At 37.8% G+C, this 21,805-nt stretch overlaps 1 protein-coding gene across 2 annotated transcripts in view; it reads left to right on the top strand.

Moving 5' to 3' along the window:
- Nucleotides 1-17,502: 17,502 nt before the first annotated feature.
- The window catches only part of VIRMA (vir like m6A methyltransferase associated), a 25,557-nt gene continuing 21,254 nt past the window's right edge, over nucleotides 17,503-21,805 (top strand). The window contains exons 1-4 of one of the 2 annotated variants that reach the window (XM_072410902.1): nucleotides 17,503-17,613; nucleotides 19,691-19,806; nucleotides 20,918-21,004; nucleotides 21,671-21,719. In XM_072410902.1, coding sequence (XP_072267003.1) covers nucleotides 17,551-17,613; nucleotides 19,691-19,806; nucleotides 20,918-21,004; nucleotides 21,671-21,719 — 315 coding nt within the window. In that variant the 5' untranslated portion in view covers nucleotides 17,503-17,550. The remainder of the gene's footprint in view (nucleotides 17,614-19,690; nucleotides 19,807-20,917; nucleotides 21,005-21,670; nucleotides 21,720-21,805) is intronic. The other variant, XM_072410901.1, reaches the window with a different exon arrangement.

Genomic DNA, 21,805 nt, shown 5'->3' on the forward strand with positions numbered 1-21,805 from the left:
GGTCACCAAGTGATCATTAGTAACAACATTTTACTACTGGTCACTATTAGAAAACTTTCTCATCAACCCAATGACTGTTCTAAAATTTTGGATTTCCTTTCACTTTTTGTTTTAAAATACACTAAAGAATAAACTCAGCATGGACACAGGTAGCAGTAAATGTTTTAGGGGTTTCATCCCTTCCTTACTTTATCCAAGAGAACTAATTTTAGATGTTCTGTGAAACTCTTTGTATTACACAAGTGGTTACAGTTTTCACATCATCGCGTATTGATGTGTTATTACATGACTTTTGTTTTGGTTTAATAAAAAAAGCTCTCCTGATTATTTTAGTATGACTAATCAAATAATTATAAATAATTACAAATGCGTTGGCCTAGATTTTTTCTAAAAGTCAAACTGGAACACTGGATATGTTGCAGGTAACAACCAGTCAGATTCCATTTTTTATAAAGCATCATCTCATGTATTTCAGTTGACATTATTTTGAATCAGAATTAGAAATGGGCAGACTGGTTTGAAGGTGTTGGAACTCATGTCAGACCATGTTAGTTCCCATTCAAAACATTTATTTGTCAACTGTGGTGCTCTTTGGTTGGATTAGTTTGGTAATCAACTGCTACATTGGTCAATATGACAACTTTATGAATTTAATTCTATCACTAAGACAACCCTATGATTCCCACGTAAAAACTCATCACAAAACAAGGCTCCAGGTGGGGCTCTGTTTGTTCTGTCTAGAACAATAAAGTTATTTACAATTAGCACTCCAGTTAGCAGTGTGCTGCCATTTTTCTTTTTTGGATTCTGGGTCATGCTGGCTATTATGAAGAAATTGGGATAACTGCCCAAACTTTTCTCTCCTGAAGAAGCAGATTGTTATGTCTGTGAAATGCATTGAGTTTATTTTTATACTACAGAGAATGTTTAATGGTGAAAACAAATGCTATAAGAACCAGTGATATCAATGTGACAATTGGCGGAAGAAGGAGATTTTATTATCTTTGCATTGGTTTTAATATTAAAATAATGTGGTTTTTATAATAAATCCTTTCATACTATTCATGCTCAAAATATTTTCATCTCTGAAAATTTTTTTTTTTAATGTATATTACTGATTGAAATGTATTTTAATTATGAAATTGATTAGGAGATTCAGTTGTGTATTTAAAATGATCATTCCCTAATAAAATGTAAAAATAGCTTGAATTCTTACCGTTTCCTGGAATTTTTACATATTATTATTAATATTATTATTAATATTAATAATATTATTATTATTATTTTGTTAATAATAATAATTAATATTATTATTATCATAATTAATAAACAGGATTTATATAGCGCCTACAAAATGTAATCCTCTTGCAAGAGCCTGCTCATGTGTGTTATGTAATTCATGTTAAGTGCCTGTTCAAGAAGTGTATATTGAATATGTGACATTGCCATAGGCAAGGGGTGTGAAATCTAAGCAGGTGTCACATTCCTTTCAGAAAGGCAGTTTTGGCACAGCTTTAAACATTTTAAAGTCTTATGCAATGGCAATGCAACTGTGTTTCCTTGGACCTGGGTGTACTATACCCTACTTCATGGTACAATGAATAAAATTGTTTCTATGTCATTTTTATGTTTTAAAGGACATGTTCAGGTAACAGGTCAAATAATTCAATAAACTGCTAATGTCACCTAGAATACAATGCAGCTGTGCTAAAATCAGTGCACAGTGTACAATGATTTACAAGGATTGCTGGTATGCGCATCTCAGCCACATTTGACAGCAGAGTGGCAATCAGACAATCAGAAAGGACATCAAATTTGGACTTTAGTTCCAAAGTAGAAAAAAAAATTGCAATCAGGTGTCCCTTCTGCAAAAATGTTCAATCAGACAGGTCTTTATTGCAGAAAGGAACAGGTGATGTCCCATCCATCTTACTTGCCTGATCGCTTTGTTTGCCAGGCTACCTGGCAATCCTGGAGGAACGTCCAAACACCTGCGGGGAGGGGGGGGGGGGGTTATCATCCCAGCCAATCAAGATGACTGAAGATTACAAGGAGTAAGCAAGTTTGTTTTTTGCTTTGGGATCTAGTCTGATGACTTTGGCCTGAAATAAAGTAATCATTCTGGTGCAGGCAGGATAAAGCATTTCCCTAATTTAATCTCCCCCAGTGACCAAACTGCATCATTGCAACTATTATAGGGGGGCAGGCACAAAGGTCATGACAGGTGTCACCTTGTATGATACATGGACACCCAGGAACAGTCTAAGCAGGTTTTTCCTGAACTTGTATTCAGCAAAGCAGCAAACAAACAGTTTAATGCTGGAGGGCTTTGTACATCAAGTCCAAAGCATAGAACAAACAAAATACCTGCTCATTTGAGACACTAACTAAACTTATGTCCATTACTAACTATCAAGATGCTTCACTAGTGGGTTTCCAAAAAAAAGAGCACATGTTAATGTTTTACCTTTTTTGTCTATAGCGACTCTTTCATGCAGCAGCAGAGAGATAGCCATTGAAACTCATTAGGTTCATATCCAACGTTTGGAATGTGAAAGTAAATAGAATTCTGGGATGTATTACTAGAGGGATCACCAGATCAAGGTCTGGTGTTCCGCCATAGATCCTTAATCAGACTTCACAATACTGAGGCTGATTCATCAAGCAAAATCGGAAGCTCGCTCGCGCATTCGTATTCGCGATCCGAAATCGTACGCCGTCGCGCTATTCAGCAACTGAAAGAGCTCGCGGCCTATATATATATATATATATATAGAAAGAACAAATCTGAAGACAGGCAACAAAAGTGGGGAAAGTCTGAGGAATAAAACATATTTTAGGAGAGATGGAAGGAACATGTATTCCTAAATACAAGGGGTATACTTAATATAGTACCTAATATGTGTAGTCTTGAATGAAGAAATGCAACTTGAGACAAGGTACTTATATTCATTAAGGGTGTGAATTCAAATCGGAGTGGTCCCCAAGAAGAGGTACTGAATTACTCAACAGTAAGTGGATTTAAACATGCTTGGAATACAGGTTACCTGTATACTCAGAAATGGGTGAAAAAAACCCAAAAGGCCTATTGGTTATTTTCTATTGTCACTTTTTTGTTTCTATCTATAAGATATGGTCCTAAATCTCAAGGCTTTATTCCACCCAAAAATCTACAAAGCTTTTGTCCAGAAATTATTAAGAAAAAAAACCTATCTTTGCAGTTCAGTTATCTATTTGCTGCAAGTGGTATATGTTCCTTTTTTGCCTAGGGTATAAAAGAACATTTACATATCTTGTTCCTTGCACTTTTGGCAGTCAGCATTTTTCTTTTCCCTTCCAGGGTGTGAGTGGGCCCTCGGCCCGATCATTTATATTGCTGAACTGTTGGTCCTGCATTATATGTGATGACATCAGAGGTCTGCAGCTGATGAACAGAAAGCCAAAAAGGGGGACCGGTCACGTGAAGAAGTCTTGCATACAGCAAGTTAGAGTTCTTTTTAATGGTACCTTAGGCAAATACTACCATGCAGCACTGGTTATGTAGAGCTGAGGTTATGTAGAGATGGAAGTTTTTAATTTTTCTAGAAGTTAGGCTTTAAGATCTGAGAAAATATTGTTTTCTGCATAACAGATACACACTCTGAATCCCTCATGACATGTAGATGAGAAGCCTAATTGACACAAATTCACCGTCAACACCATCCACAACTCTGCCAGTAAATGCCTCACTTTGTAGCAATTCACCAAGCAAGAAGCCACAGCAGTGGCTGGTCACATTTGCAATCAGAGCCAAGAATTCCACAAGTACCAGGATTTCCATGATTGGGCCTGATTTATTAAAGCTCTCCAAGGCTGGAGAGGATACACTTTCATCAGTTAAGCTGGGTGATTAAGCAAACCCAGAATTGATCTGGTCCAGGATTCAAAACATTCGCTAGCAAATAGCTAATGATTTTAAAGAAATCCATTCCAGGTTTGCTGAATCATCCAGCATCCAGCTTTCCAAACAAGCATTTTGGTCCCTAATGAATGAATAGCGAATGAACAAATATGATGTCATCCTTCTGAAGAGAAAAGCATATATTTGCATTGACAAATTCATTGTCATTGATAATAATGTAATCTCTGCATGCAGGACACATAACATGAAAAATATATCTTATGTTGGATCCACTGCAAGTTTCAGTGAGTCTTTTCATCTATGTCTAAGACTAGTATTTACAAAACACAGAAACTGCATTTCTACAAAAATAATTTTAAAAAATACAAGTGTGTTAAAAACAGTCTAGCTCTGCATTTCAGAAATCAGAAAAACAAGGTACAGAATCTCGGTGAAGGTTTGCTAAAGCCCTTAGGGAAATGTTCAATTAAATGAGAATCTGCTGATCAGACACACATTCCATCTGTTTTGAGAAGATAATATTACATTTTATTCTAGTCTGTTCTGATCTTACTGTAGGCAGGTCTACGAGAGAATGTCTGTCTAATAGAAATGCATTTGGAATTTCCAGTATTAGTTACTAAGTTGTTACCATATCAGTTCTGAACATATTCTGTTTTTAGCAAATGCTGCACAACACTACTTTTCTTAATTCAAAAGAGTGATATTTATTTAGTTTTATTAAAATATTCTTTTTTTATTCAAAGGAAAAAGGTCACAAGCAATACAAACAATAGTGCAAAACAAATAGAAATTCTAGCATTACAAATTATATTCACATTAGGACAACGTGTCAGACCAACCGGAGGAAACGCAGGTTCACTGAAGAAAAACCATGTGAAACAGGTGAACAATTATGCTGTCTTGTTTACATAAAAGTAATAGGTTATATTTAATAAATAAAGGAAAAGAAACATGTAACATTTTAGGCTTTACACAGTTCAACTGAGATAATATCAGCACATATAAAGAAAAAATAATAATAAATGTTATGAAGTAAATATGGTTTATTGGATCATCTCAGAAGGTATCCAAATAACAAGGTTCTCTTTGTTGCCCGACGCGTTTCACCATAAGGCTTCCTCAAGGGACGATAGAGACTGGGCTGAACATATATCATACAAATTGAATGAATAGTTGGAGTAGTATTCCAGCAATCAAGATATTACAAATACATACAGTGAATATAATCAAGGATATACAAAATAGTGACACAGTATAGAAAGGATTAACAGTTGGTGCATATAATTTAACCTGACTAATATAGGTATATATTATGCAGTTATACAGAAGTATGTATTAGGAAGCGCTCTTTGGGCCTACGATCCCAGATGATGCCCCACCGCAGGGGGCACGCACAGCCTATTCCCTCCGGCGGCTGCACTCTGGGGTTTCAGGATCAGTGCTCTGAGGGTTGCAGCATCCCTGTTACCCTGTAGATGGGGTATTTCCCTTGGTATCCTCTGCACTGAAACTGCACAGCTGAATGGAATTGAGCTGGAGTGATTTTGAGTGTTTTTCTGTTACTGACCTGTGTCTGTTCCTGACATTCTGTTTGAATTCTGCCTGTACCAACCTTTGCTTGTGAACCCGACGCTGCTTGTGCCTTTTCCCTTGTACCTTGCTTGGTGGACTGATTTCCTGTGTTTTGACTGTGGCTTGTTTTCGGATTTCCTGATAATTCTGTACTCTGTATCTGTGGGCTCCTGGTCGGCTGCCGGCCTATCTCCAGACACCATCCCTTGCACACCAAGTCCTGGGTCAACCGTGTGCTGGGAGATATAACCGGTCTCCCGAGGCTGAGCAAGGGCTGCTATAGGTAAAGACTCCGAGGTTAGATTGGGGGACGGGTGTCTGGGGAATACTGGTACTAACCAGGCCTTACAGTATGGTGTTCCTTTTGGGTTATCATACTATTTTCTCATATCTAATACAAAAATAGTGCACCCTTCTATTTTTGGGTATTTAGATACAAAAAGAAGAAGAGAGCCAAAACAAGAAAATGGAAAAGATGGAACCCCACCCATCTTTATTCAGTTATGTTTTCATTATTAGTCTGTCTTTATAATAGAACATAGCGTAATGTCTTGTACAGAGTGAAAACAAATTACAATTCATCAAATTATCAGACAACACTGTTTGTGCTAAAAAAAGATCAGAAAAGAAGGGTACAAGCTGGATTTACCCCACTTCATCCTCCTCCATAGGTAATATTATAAATGTGTAGACGTATTCATCAATTTCACCACATCCCAGAACATCTATAGGTAAAAACTGCAGTCATTAGCAGTGTGACATTTAGTGATACGGTAAGAAGGAAGTTGGCGGACTGTTGTACAGACGCTGGGTTTCCATGTACATTCATGAACATTCATATAGGGGGACACAAATCTAGGGTCTGTACAGAGCTTAAGACAAAGATCATACTGCTAAAAGTAAAAAAAACCCAGGCCTAAACCCCCGAAGCCAGTCCAACTGACATATGATATTGACAAAACAGAAACATTGCACAATTACTGGTTACCGGGGACTTTTATTGTCTAACTGTAATAGGCTAAATAATATATCCATCTCAGATTGTATTACTTATATTGGGATCTTTCCAACAGTTCATGGTATTTGTAATTGTGAAGTTTGATAACAAAGAAGGCTGTCACCACTAATGATAATACAGTCTAAGCAAACTAATTATCTGTGTTGGGGGTTACCATATTAATCAATAACCAACAATAAGAAACACACAGCCGTAATAGTAGGCCTACGTAGTGCCTGCCACAAGACAGGTGACATATGACAGTGTTACAGATGGTGACATAATAACATAATAAGGAGGCTCTTTTGGGATGCACTTCTATCCATCAATCCCGGACGGTCTTCCACTGCAGTAGAGCGCGTCTGATTTATTCCCTCCAGTGCAGTGCTTACAGCAGCATAGGAATTAGTGTTTCACGGCTTGCTTGCTTGTTTCCCTTTAGGTGTGTTTTATCTCTTTCTGCATCCCCTGCATTGCGACTGTACAGCTGAAGGGGATTTGGAGCTGTGCTACAAATGATGAGCAGAATAGTTCCTGATCTTAGTCCCACCCTGTCATTGGCTGGTCCTTATAGCATCTCTGCTCCCAGCTCCCAGTGCCTGTTTTAGGGTTTAGCTGTGCTGATCTGTTGCTGGTGTGCTGTGCATTAAGTCCTGGGGGCAACTGTGTGCTGGGAAAAGCAACCAGTTTCCTGAGGCTGAGCGGGAGCTTGCTATAGGTGAAGACTGTGGCATTAGATTGGAAGACTGGTATCTGGTGAGTACTGGTGTTGGACCAGGCCTAACATTCTTTAAGACGTCTCAAGCAGAGTTGAGTCATCCACAAGGCAACCATACACAGGGACCTGGTGGATGTCTAGGGGAGAGCTAGTGTTCAAACTCCAGATAAACAGCCCAGTTGGTTAGATCTGTGTAAATTTGCCACTTCAAATGAAAGTATAGGCTTGTATGTGGTTGGTGTCTTACTGGACCCTAATCATAAAGACAGTGCCAATAGGAGTGCTTATTGTGTGCCTATTGTAAATCCTAACAATAACACCTGAAGGCATAGGGGGCCCTAATCTGCCCTAACCCACCCCTGGACTCAAGTGGTCAAGAAGCTCTGAGATTATTAGATTGGGACACCCCACCACCTCATGCTCCAGCCTAAGGTAGGGTGCATTTGAAAAGGCTGACAGACGGTAAAATCCTTTGTTAATGGTCAAACTAAGAAACCCATTTCACATGCCGCTATAATATCCTTATACTCATTTTTGGAAAAATAAATTTTTGTATACCATCAGATCGGGTCATATGTTTCAGTAATATTGCAAAGGTTTTCTGATAGTGACTGGTCTAATACATTAGATAAAATGCTGCTTTGACCGAACCCAGAAAAGAGGGCGATAGCTGAGGTTTATGGTATCTATAAACCAATTTTGAATTATGAGGAAAGGAACACTAAGATGGAGTAGATGGAGTATTTTTTTTTTTTCATCGAGAACCCCAACAGAGATCTGATTTTCGTAAAGCATGGAGAGAAATTACCTCCTCTATGTATAGAGAGATGGTGTTTAAATTATTTCATGGTGCATATGTTTCACCTCACCGTTTATTTCAAATGGGTTTAAATGAAGTCCCTAAATGTTTAAAATGTAATGTGATTGAAGCTGATTCCTGTCAAATGTTTTGGGGTTGCCCTGCTGTTAAAAGATTTTGGAGGCTAGTGGTCCAGTTTGCACAAAGGAATTTGGTATCATTTCCCACTCTACCCCTAACATGGGCTCTGTTTGGAGTTTTAACAGATCAGGTCCGGATAACTAGAGGATGTAGTGGACTCCTTATGAATATATCGATGGTGGCTAAAATAACCATATTGCATAGGTGGATAAGTTCAGAGCCTCCCACCCCGGGTTTGTTCTTAGACATGTCTTTCAAATGGATTAAGTGGAGGGCGCATTTAATAAAGATTCTAAAGTACAGTCTTTCTTTGAACTGTGGGAATCATATATAGCTATAATAACTCTGGAAACTAGAAAATGTTTAATATCTACATTTGATCAAACTTCTTAGTATGTCCACAGACTATAATGACCCACCCATCTTTTTTTAGTAGAATCTGTAAAGAGTTATGCTGCGTACACATGTGCAATTTTTGTCGTTGGAAAGGATCTTTCACGATCCTTTCCAACGACAAAGGACTGCACGATGCATGAACGAGTGCTGTACATACAGCACGGTTCTGCTCTATGGAGAGGGGAGGGGGAGAGCGACGGAGCAGGACCCTGCTGCTCGCTCTCCCTCTTCCCTTTTATTAGGATCGGTCGCCGCTCCTCGTCCATGGATCCGCCAGGACAGTCGTTCGGACGATGGACGACGCCGACTGTACACACGCCAGATTTTCGCCCGATATCTGGCCGATGCCGATTATGGGGCGATAAAAATCTGACGTGTGTACGCAGCTTTGGATTTTGATTAATGTTGGGTAAACTACTGTACCTTTGTTTTATTTCTTTTTTTTTGTTTGTTTGTTGGTGTTGGATATTGTAAACTTATTTTTTGTACTGGATTTGTTTGTATGCTAACTATTGCTGTAAAAATATTAAAGTTTGAAAAGAAAAGGCTGACAATCAGACTAAGACTCTCCCCATCACATAACAGTAATTAAGTAAAAATGTAATAGGAACATTTTCTTTCAGTATTTGTTCACAATATAACATTTAGAAATTACAGGTGAATGCAAAGTGCTGCAAAAAAAAGTTTTAAGCCACTTTAAGCCTATTTTTGTTAATATAATACTTGTGTATCACATAGTACCCGCCCTGTGTTTTAGAGATTAGGATGGGGGATGATGTTCTGTAGACCAAATCAGGAGCAAGTGGCCTAAGGTGAAAATTCTGCTTCTCCATGCTGTAACACTGTAGGTGAAAATATAACAGGTTACTAACAGGTTCACCATTTAAAAATAAAAAAGCAAAGCATACCAACAAGAAAACCAATGCAGCCACCTTATCCAAGGACTGGTAAACTGCAATATTATAGATTTGAGGTTAAGATATGCTTTTTTTTGCATAACATCCAGGAAGATGGAGATATTATTTAATATTAATAAATATATACTTTTAGAAAAAAAAGTGTTTAAAAAAACAATCAGAGTTTATTATATTTAATATGTTCCAAAGATTCACCCAACTTTTATCCAAAACATACACATTTTTCACATTGAATTCAATTGCAAATTATGTGAATCAACTTTCTAATTCTAATTTCAGTTTAAAAAATGTGTGAATTTTGAGTAAAAATTGTGTGAATAAGCTTGTGGGTATAAGCAGATCTAGAAAGATAGTAAAAAGATGGAATAAATCAGTACTCAGCAAGCCGAAGTGTAGGCAGCTACAAATTGTGTACTTTGTTCTCTCAATATTGACATTTTGCAGTACAGTGCCTCTGAAAGTTTTAATGTAGATAACAACTTGTATTTAATGATTTTCCACTTTTTAAGCTTTGACTGCGAAGCTGCACAATTTGGAGCGTCCTGATGACTCTCCGCATTTTTCTACCTCGTTTAGAAAATCTTTAGGTCAAAAGGTTGGGTGTAAAAATGATCAGTAATGCCCTGAGCTAAGGGTGTGGCGCATCTGGAAAAACCACCCCGACAACATTGCAGTAAGGTAATTTCTTTTTTGGACAGTGAATCGAATTTGTTAGTGTGGTGTTGGGTTACAGGGAGGGATAAGATTAAGGTCTTCAGCTTTAGACTTCAAAACCCCCAAGCTTTAAATGGTGATTGACATTAGGCAGGTTCAAGGATTTTTTGTTAACAATGCTGTGCTCTCTGCTGTATAAAATCTGCCTTTTATTTTTACACAATTTGATATATATTTTAAGGGTTCTCACTGCCCATAGCTTTGAGTTTTGGGAAAATCTGGTGTTACCAGTATTAGATAGAAACCTACAATGCCACCTTTTGATAAATCTGAAATACAGTCTCAGCAGTTACTGCGGTAGTCAAAGTACCTAAATTATCCAATATAACATTTTCTGCAGCAGATCTTCATAATAGAAGAGGTATACTTACCTTAGTTTTGAGCAGGGTCCCCTCCTCCTGTGTCATTGGGCCTGATTTATTAAAGCTTTCCAAGACTGGAGAAGATACACTTTCATCAGTGAAGCTGGGTGATCCAGCAAACCTGGTAGTTCTGCAGTTCAGATCAAATTCAGATTCAAAGGCTATTCTGGGTCCCTCTTCCTAACATTCTATGGACCCTCAAAGTGTATTTTATGTTTTTATTATTATATTTTCAGGATGTCTATGAGCCAGTGAGGTCACAAAAAGGGTGGTCTTCTGCAATGTTCAGCAGTCATGATGACATCAGCATTATTCTCTGCATCATTGCAGTGTGCCCTGGTGCCCTCAGGGGGTGAGTGTACCCTGTACTTACCAAATTTCCCATCATTTGCACTGAATGATGCTGGGTGTCATCAAACCTGGAAGACTGAGGGCATCTAGTGGTAAAAACGTGTTACTGCGGGGTCCAATTCCAAAGGGGAGGTAAGTATTATGGATACAGCTACTTTTTTATTTTACATTAAAACAGATGATATTGCCAGACTTGTATCATGCCCTATGGGATTGTATAAAAATTTAATTTTTGGGCGAAAGGTGGCTAACTATGTTTCTTTCCACTTATCTAGTAAACCATGTACCATTATCCCCAGAGTGGACAATATTAGGAACAATTAACTTACACAGTGCACAAGTAACTAGGGGGAGACGTAACTTGTTATCTGTAGTCTCCCTAGTAGCTAAAAAAACTATTTTACACAAATGGTTGGACTCTGAGCCACATATTCTTGGGTTATTTAAAGAAAAATTTGCTCATGTACTTTGCATGGCGTTGATAGAAGCCTCCTTGGAGAAAGAAACTAAAGTTGCAAAATCCTTTGAAATTTGGGAATCATTTATAGAAACCCAATCTCAATCAATTTAACAACAGATAAGACGCACCTTTGAACATACATCTTGGTATATTTTAGGAATGATAGCTAATGATCACCTGTGACCCTACAGGACGACAATAATGACTCATCCTAATTAACCATTACAAGTTTTCTAATGTTTAAAACTTTAATGCTTTTGGTTTTTGTGAAGGGAATTGTAAACACCTGTTTCTTGTTCACTGATTTATGGTACAGTATACATGTTTTTGTTCAACTGAACATGTCAAAGTTTTCTTCTTTTAATTCCTTTTTTTCTTTCTTTTTTTTTGTATGTATTGTTTTGCTCAAGTACAAATCCTTCAATAAAAAATAATAAAAAAAGATATTGCAGAAATTTGTTATATAAACAGGGAAGTTTGAGATTTAATAATCTGTAATCTGCATTTTACTAAATCTGCCTCTGCATTTTACTAAAATCACAATAAATTACACTTTTATTCATCCTTCATGTAAATGAACACAGCTGAACACATAGAATAAAGACTGACACCTGCTTTTTTAATTTAACATTTAAATGCAAAATGACAGTAACAATAGCAATAAGCAATGTATATGGAATAGACAAAAATAATAATCAGAATAAAAACAGACAAATGAGGTAGCATTAATTTAAACTTGAAGTCCTCAGAAAAAATATAGGAGTGAGAGGGAGAGAGAAAGGCAACCCTAAATATGTATTAGGTGCATTTGCCTTTTCCAGTTTGCTTTTAGGTACATTCTGCAACCTCAGGTTACACCAAATAATAAAACAAGCACTTTTACTAAAGGAATCCATATGCACATTGTTTATATATATATATATGTACCTATTATTGTCGTGGATTGTAACTTTATACTGACCCAGGTCGTTTTGTGGATTTTTGTCTTCTACTTAAACCTGATTTGTTGATCTTTTTGTGTATACTTCTTTCTCATCTCTTAGATTTTAAGTTCTTCTGGCCGGTCCTCTCCACTTCCTGTGTCATTGTTAGTGTCTGTCTATCATTTGCATCCCCTTTTTAATGTACAGCACTACATAATATGTTATATGTAATATATTGGTGCTATATAAATACTGTAATAAGCATGTATATGTGTTTCTATTTAGACATGGATTTATCCACCATAAGCAACTATCCAGTGCAGTATTTCTCATCCTTTTTAACATGGGGGAACCCTTGAAATAACTTTCAGATCTTGGGGAACCCCAGCTATAATTACTATATCCACAGCTCCACTACTTTAGTGCGGTGGTCAGTAGGAAGAATGTCTCTTACATTGCTGGCCAGTGGGAAGAATGCCTCTCTTACAGATAGCTAAAAAGATCATTTGTATCATTTATACTGACCTGAGAGTCACACATTGCTCATTGCTCAAGGAACCCCTAGCAAACTCTTGAGGAACCCTGGATGAGAATAAGTGATCGAAAGGATGGTTGATATGATACACTCCTATTATTAAATAAACTGTGGATATCAATTGGATTTATGGAATGAGGTGGAACTAATTATTAAGCTTTATTTATACTTTTGCCTTTGATGTGAATATCATTTGTTCTTGGTGGGGTTATGGTGGAGCCCTATGCATCTGATGGCATTATTTTATGCCTGTTTTGAACCATTGCCTAGTGAAAGTATTGTGAATGTATATACAAAACCCACAGAGATTGCTTTGCAATTATACTTGTCTGTACCTGTTTCATTGCACTGATGAGGCAACATATCAATAACACATTATTATACTGTACATATAGTATTTTAGATGGGTGACACAATATCGATGTTGTGATCCATAGATAATTTGAGGCAGTATCTCTCCTGTTTTTGAAAAAAAATATATAAATGGGCGGAATATAGAAAAAAAACATTGTTAGGGTCTTGGAGCCTTACCAGGGAAAAGAGTGGGAGGGTTTCTCTGGTCCACCTGACTCATGTCCAGGTTTTCACCTGTGGAGGTGGAGCACGGGTGTGCTGCTTAATCAGATAGGCTGGTTTTAGATCAATGTGATCCCAAAGCTGGGATGGAACAGGGAGCCTTTGGGGAAAAGAAACTTGCACCTATTGTGAGTTTGCCACATTGACAGCAATTTATGTTTGGACAAGAATGAACAAGTTAGATACTCAGCCCAGTCCAATAAAGATACAGGCTGGAACCGGCATTTAATTTTAACTGGAAGCCTGCTGTCCCTTGTTTGAACCCTACTGACACCCCGTTGTTATAGGCAATCCCAAAACATATATTGGTCAGAATGGGCCATTAGAGACATGATGAGAATAATGAAGTGCTGCAAAATATTCAGAATGTCAAAGCATTGACAAACATGTAGTCATGTTATAATAAAGGTGGCTTGGATAGAAAAGTAATAAAAAAGGTATTTTTTCTGCAATTTTATCATATATAAAAGTAAATCTATGGTCAAACTATGAAATCATTTATGTGTTGTAGACTACCCATACCGGTAGGACTGGGCTTTCTTGCTTTCTTCTCCGTCTCCTGTCAGCGGGCACTCCTGGCCTAACAACCGCAAGCCAACGGGAAAGTGGGCCAGCTGAGTAACTTAAACAACCTGAAATGTAAACTTACAATGGCCACATCACAACAAAGCAACAATAGCAAATGGTCAGATCAGTTAATCTGGCAAATGGAAAGGGGCATGGGCAGAGCAATATACAGAACAATACATAGCACCCCAGTGCAATCACGGCTCCAGAGCAAAAAATGTATATTTAAACTGCGTTAAATAATTTTTATTTTAAACACAGAGGTTTTTGTGAAATGCATCACCACAGCAAACACCGCCCATCATGCCTATGTCCTGCAACCTTATACATCACTGCAAGACACAAAAGTAATGTAGCAGCCGGGTAAAGTGAACAATGAGTGCAGCTTGGGACCAGCATCCAAGCACGCATGTCATAAGACGTGAAGTGAAGTGAAGACTTTGCCGAGGGCTGTATTGGTTGAACACTGCAGAGTCTGGACTTTGGATTATCTTTGGGAAGTAACAAAAGCTCTTTAACTTAACATGTGTAGATGTAATTGGGCTCCATTTGTAACAGAATCCATTTAGTATAACTTGAGGTGTGCCATAAAGCTCTGTACCAGTTTTTTTTTTGTTTGCTCCTAAAAGAGTAACGTATACCTTTCTGACAAAAAGTGGAAAATGGTTTCTGATACATCTGGAGGTGTTTAAAACATGAAACATAAAATAGGCTGGGCACACACATGCAATAATTGTCGTTGGAAAGGATCTTTCACAAACTTTTCCAACAACAATTGACTGCACTATGCATGAAGGAGTGCTGTACATACAGCACCGTTCTGCTCTATGGATAGGAGAGGGGGAGAGTGATTTAGCACCCCACTAAGCTCTCTCCCTCTACACTTTCATTATGATCGTTCATCGTCCATCATCCGTGGATCCGCCAGGATGGTCGTTCGGTTGATGGGCAACGAGCACTGTACACACGGCTGATTCTCGTCCGATATCAGCTCTCAGAGGAGAACTATTGCACATGTGTACCTAGCTTTAAAACTGCTGAAAAATTGGTCAAAGCAATGGAAACTGAGGTTCAATGTTCAAAGTTTCAAAACAAATCCTTTCACAGGTTACAATATTGGAAGAAGCTAGAACTATAGAAGAAGCTTTGGGGTGCTTGTTTATGAGATAACTGCAAATATGCCTAAAATGCAACCAAGCAGGAGGGAAAGCAATATAATTGTGGGCTACATCACTAGAGGGGTCACCAGCAGGTGACAAAAAGGTTCTGATTCTAATATATAGATAGAATTGTAGAATGCACCAATGGAGGGATTACTAGGGGAAGGAAAGGGGCCCCTATTTCACTAGACAGAATTGGGTTGTTTATCAGTGGAGGTTCACTAGCAGGTAAGAGGTCGTGGTGTGCATGACTCTCATTACTTTGTGAAAAAGAATACTTTTACAGAGTACAGTAATGTAGTTGAGTGAGAACTACCCAAAAAAAGAAAGAAAGAACATACATTTCTGGGACGCATCACTAGATATGATCACAAGCAAGAATAATGAGGATCTGATTCTACTATAAAGATCTTTTGATTGAGTTTTAAATACTTTGTGATTTTGGTGCTATAAAAGTTCCTAAAGCCGAATGGTTCTATTATTGGACCAGCACTCTCTGTTCTGGCAGTGCATAGTTGCCTTGTTTCCCGACCTTCCTTCTCTTTCTTCTTTCTTTTTTTCCTTAGAGTTACTCCTGCTGACATGTCATATATTGCACTTATTAGCCCTACAATATATCTTCTCTCAGTACTATCCTGGTTTTGCACTTGCTGTGAGTTTTTATGCCAAAAAAACTGGGTATTTGTCAATGTACATTTTACTTCTATGTAATTCAATAGATATATTGAACAAGAAAAATATAATTTAAGAGAAACCTTCCTTACTGAAAGAATAGTGGATGATTGGATCAGATTTCCAGCAGAAGTAGTGCATCAATAACAATAAGTCAATTTATATCATTTAAATGAATCAACCAAGGTGTCTTTATATAGTAAATTATATTGAAAAAGAGAGTACTGTTATTCACATGGGCGTTTTTCCGCCGACTGCCACTAGATGGCGCCAATAGCAACATCAAGTATAAATAATTGTATTTCTCTGGATGGTCATAGTTTCTGCCCAAATATAATATGGATCCCAGGGGGAACCCCAAAACAAGGAGTTTGGAGACCTTTTTAAAGAATATTAAAAATGACTATAAAAAGTAGTGGTAACAAACTTTAATTATTCAAATAAAACTGACGAAACAACGCTTTAAAAGAAAGAAACTTTATAGGTAGGTCGGAACCTTGCTGACTTCCTCCTATGAGAAAGTACCTACCTTTGTAAAATTATTTAAACTAAATCTTGTGTGTGTTTTTTTAAAAAATAAACTTTGCCCTGCCTTTGGACTATATCCACTGTTTGTCGCGGTGTGCGAAGAGCACTGCCGCCTCTGTTCTTTTTTCCACACTTTGGGCCTGATTTATTAAAGTTCTTCAAGGCTGGAGAGGATACATTTTCATCAGTGAAGGTGGGTGATCCAACAAACCTGGAATTGATCTGGTCCAGGATTGAAAACATTTGCTAGCCTCCTGGGAGGTAACCCTAAGTGTGACTCGAGAAAAACAGCTGATAGCGGTAACCCCGAGCCACACTCGGGGTAGCTAAAAAAATTAATAAATAAAGACTTACTTGATCCCACTGGTGTCCTTCAGTGTCCTGACCCCCGTTCCCATCCTCCGGCCATGTCCTCTTCATTCGTTCGGTCCCCCGGCGAATGTTCTGGCCTTCCACTGGTAGTTCCGGATGACGCTGGTGCGTGCGGTCATCATTAGGAGTGCAACGGGAATTTCAAATGATTTTGTATTGCATTCAATACATAATAACTCTATTGAATGCAATTCACTGGATTTATATGTCTAAAGGCGGTACATTGTCTTAAAAGAAATATTTTACAGTACAATATAATAGTATGAGTATAATAAAGTTTGAAACACAAAATCATGTCAAAGTTTATTACTAAATTTAATATTTTTTTTTTTTAATGTAATTTATTGTTTTGACATGATTTTGTTCATTTCCATTCACATGAGAATGGAAGATAGAATGCTGCAGTTCTGAAATGGCCCTTATTAGGCTCAATATTTAATGCAGGATAGAATGGGTACAGCGCTACAGCTCTCTGTGATATGTTGGCACTATATAAATCCTGTTTATTATTAATATTATTATTATTATTATTAATAATAATGATAATAATATTAATATTATAAATGGTGTTGGTGGGGTCACTGGAAAGAAAAGATTAGCTGGACTTTTTTCTAACTCTCAATATTTTCATTTTCACTTTAATACACATTTGTGCTTTTCCCATAAGTATATCGTAAATCCATAAAAATAATTGTACTTCATGCTTTGTATTCAGTATCCTGCCCAAAACATGGCGCCGATTTTGTTCAAACAGCGACACTAACAGCGACAAAAAAAAAGGCCACCGTAGAATCCAAAATTGTATTATCTTACTCGCCGCGCTATACCGGATTTGATTCCTATAGACCGGAAGTCACGCCCACTCACCTGCCCGCCCACACCAAACATGGCGGGTGAGACCGCAATGGAGCTCTTATTTTTGGATACCTTTAAACACCAAAACACAGAGGTAAGAGAAAACCTGGTGCAGGGCGGTGATTCGGGTGCTTCAGAGGGATTATAAATGCGAGACATGAGTCACTAAAGGAATGTTCGTACCACAGTGTGCGGATCAGATGATAAGGGCCGCAGGCCTGGACATTCTGACAAGGCTGCCCCTCCATGTACAACTTCCCCCTCCATATAATGATGTAAACAGGGACTGTATAACCATCCTATTAGGGAATTATATTTATTTAGTAATGTATTATAAAACAACTATGAATAATAAAGCATCTCTTATCAACCAATCAGATTAGTGGTAAGTCTCAGTTACACATCAGTTGTAGTTGTCATGGTTACCATGGATATTCACATATCGATCTTTATCGCATTCATAAATCTGAATATTGTAGACCAATACACGCAAATAAACTTTGGGGTTCTGGGCGCTGTCATTGGCTGTCTTTTTTTCTTCCTATGCCAGACATTTCTATTATACTATTGCATGCTGCTTAGAGCTCAGCTTTCTCTCTTTTACTCATACTGATTAGCTGTGCCGGGATGATGTACACTTGTGCACTGGAGTTCATTCATCACCAGAATATGCAGGGGAAACAGGGACTCCTGGGTATCTTGTGCAACCAAAGTTAAAGCGGACCTGGCTGCTCCTTTTGCGCATGCCCGAGATCAAGCATGTGCAGAAGGATCCATTTCTTTATTGGGAGAATGCATGGTGAAATCGGCAATCTTTTTCCCCATCTATATCAACCGATTACGCGCATGCGCAGTGTGGGATCAGGTGGTGTAGGAAGAAGAACTCGTAAAAAGATGTTGGCGCCTGGCACTTATCTGCGCCGGGCCAAAGGATACCAGAACGACGTGGGACCTAAACGAAGAAACCTCCCAATGGATCTGCGGCATTAAAGGGAAGTGTGTTTTGTTTTATTTTGAGTTTAGTTCTGCTTTAATGCTGCATCTGCAACACAGCTTTGATGCTGAGGAACCCAGAGCAGTCAGGCAGGTAAGACGCATTATTGCAAAAGGGGCATCGCCTGTCTCTTTCTGAAATAATGACTTGCCTGATCATACAAACTTAAAACTATTTCCACTTTAAATTAGACCTATAGTACAATAAATGTTTAACCCACTTTAGAATTACTATCTACCCTGTAGCATGCATGAGAGTCTATCTGAACAGATATAAGTTGGACAGGTTGTAAAGAAAAGACCTCTAAATACATAGTTGTTAAGTGGGACTGTACAGGGATTCTAGAATCGGCTTGTAATGTACGTCATCTGTTTTAAAGTGCTCCCTTACAAATAGCCAAAATAATAATAGGTGACAATTACCTGATTATCTGACCCGCGGGGCACATACTGCTCATTGCTCAAGGACCCCTTATCTCTCCTTGACGAACCCTGGTTGAGAAAACTGATCTAGAATATACTATATATACATTCACAATGAGAAAATTTGGAGTGTCATTGTGGAAAATGTAACATAAAACCTTGCCAAAATGCAGCAAACATGCAGCACAGATCACTCTAAATGTCTGAATAGTTTAGGAAGAGATTTTTTTATTGAGGATAAAGCTGATGAAGGATCTGAGCAACCATTGCCGTTCACATTAAAAACAAATTTGTGGTCAATAAAATGGAAACTCCATTTGCTAGCAAAAATGAAATAAGCCAAATTATCCTAAAACAGAACTAAAGTCCACCAGCCAGGGCTTTATTGCTGAAAGGGACAGCTGATGTCCCTTCTGTAGGTAAATATAGTCACCTGCCTAATCACTTTCTTCAACTGTTAAAAATCGCCCAGCTGTGCATATGCAGTTCCCCGGTAGTTGCTGGGGTGCCTAGCACATCCCGGCTTCCGATGTGACTGCACTGAATAAACTCCTGCGTGGGAATTATGTCACCCCAGCAAATTAAAAAATAAATCCAAAAATTGCTTGTAAAGAGCACTTTCCGTGTATATTTGTGTTAATATAAAAGTACCTCCATACCTGTGTTTAATGATGTGTTAAAATGTCTCCGGGCCTGAATCTTGCATTTTGTTTTATGAAACATAATATATTATGCTTCTGTATTTGTGTTTGCAGCAAGGCAGCAATGTTGATGTGGTCCGATTTCCATGTGTCGTCTACATTACTGAGGTTCGAGTTATTCCACCAGGGGTTAGAGCTCACAGCAGCCTGCCAGACAGCCGGGCCTATGGGTGAGTTCAGACATTCTATGAAAACAATGAAATAAAAATTTCGTATTGCTTAGTCTCTTGTCCTGCAAATGTGGAGGTTGCAATTGCTGATTTTATTTTTTGCTCTGATTTTGCTTTATTGTTTTGGTGAATGATACAGATTGGGTTAAAGTCAGAGATTTCTTTTAAATTTACTTTTGCTTACCTCTTCTGCATTGTGTATATAGCATGGTATGGCACGGCACGGATAATAAAGTATTAAAGGAAACGCAAAGCCCATAACAGGGCAGAGGCTCAGAGTTTAGCACTCTGACCTTTGCAGCTCTAGATCTCAGGTTCAAAACTCAGGATACTATCTGCATGGAGTTTGCAGGTTGTCCCCGTGTTTGCGTGGGTTTTCTTCCCACATTCCAAAAACATGCAGTTAGGTTAATATGCTTCCCCCCAAAAATAACCTTAGACTGTATTAAAGATTAACAAACATAAAGACATTAACATATGACTTTAGTAGGAACGTTAGATGTTCGCCCCATTGAGGGACAGTTAGGGACATGGCTATGGACTTAGTAAAGCTCTACGTAATGTATCGGTCTATATAAAAAATACTGTGTAATATTAGCAGCACTATGAGTAATACTGGGGATTTTGCATAGAAAATGTGAACTGTATTGTTTAAATGCATTTGGAATTGGAAGTTCCTTTGCCATCCTCCTTACTTCTATTTCACAGCCTTGTCAGTTGTTGTTAGTTTTTCCTCCATACATAGATTTTTGTCCCATGTAGTATAAATCATTGCAGATGTATACTGTTTGTAAATCCATTGTAGACTGCAACCTGTTACCTGGGTTATTCAAAAAGGCTCACCTGCATGATGTCTTAACTTTCAATATTCTGTTGTTAACATTTGCAGTTGTTGCAGCATGAACACTGGCCATCCTTTGGTAGGGAACTGTAGTTTTCGTTGTTGCAGCACATTTATATATTTTATAGATGTTTCCTCAGAACAAATCATCTTGAAACCTTCATCTACCATTGCATTTGTTACAAGTTTAATTCTGGTTGCTAAATTTAACTTGGAACAACTGTTGTTTATTAAAAAGTGTTCTTCATTTTTTGTTCTTCCTTTTTATAGGGAAACCTCACCACATACGTTTCATTTGGACTTTTTCTGTAACAATATCAGCAAGCCAAGTGCCACTGTATTTGACAGACTTGGAAGGTAGGTGTTATTAGTTTTTTCCTAATTATAAAATTCTAATTTTAACAATCTAAGCATCTGACCTTTGGTGAAAACTCTTTCATTACACTTAGTAGATCTAGATTTACACACCACTGAATTTATGTGCAAAACCTGACTTTTGGTATAAAATCATGGATGGTTGTGCCCTTTCTGCTGGTTGCTGAGTGCACTAGTGGTCTCTTTTTCTGTTGGGTGACTTTGGTGACCAGTAGTTTGAAGAATTTGCCTACAATCCCAACAGCCTCCATTTTATACATGTACCAAATATTTGTCATGCTCTTTTCATGTAGAGTAACTCATTTGTGAATTTTGAAACAGGTTGTTATTGCTCAGAGCCGTTAAAGGTTTAGCTTAGGCATTTGTTACTGTTTTTGCTGAAATGATTATCCGGTAATAATTTTAACAGTTTCTTTCCTAAAACAACCCTTTAAAAAATCCCTTGCCTAATTTTTGTGGGAGTCCAACAGTAGGGATCCTCTAAACCTAGTATGGATGTGTGGAGAATATCATCCGCCTTACAGATAGACAAAAAATGTCATTGGTGTCATTTAATCTGACCTGGGAGGCACAGATTGATTATTACTCCCATATGTACATGTGTTTTATGAAGGTATTAATAATAATTTTTTAATATTCTGTTAACAGTCTAGAATACGATGAAAACAATTCTATTATCTTCCGACCAAATACAAAGGTGAGTTAACAATTTTCATTTAATCTAGTTACATTCTTTAAAATGTAAAGTAAAATCTAAGTAACAAAATGTTTCAGTTCAGAAAA

Source organism: Pyxicephalus adspersus, chromosome 5 (genome assembly GCF_032062135.1).
Source record: "Pyxicephalus adspersus chromosome 5, UCB_Pads_2.0, whole genome shotgun sequence".
NCBI lineage: Eukaryota > Metazoa > Chordata > Amphibia > Anura > Pyxicephalidae > Pyxicephalus > Pyxicephalus adspersus.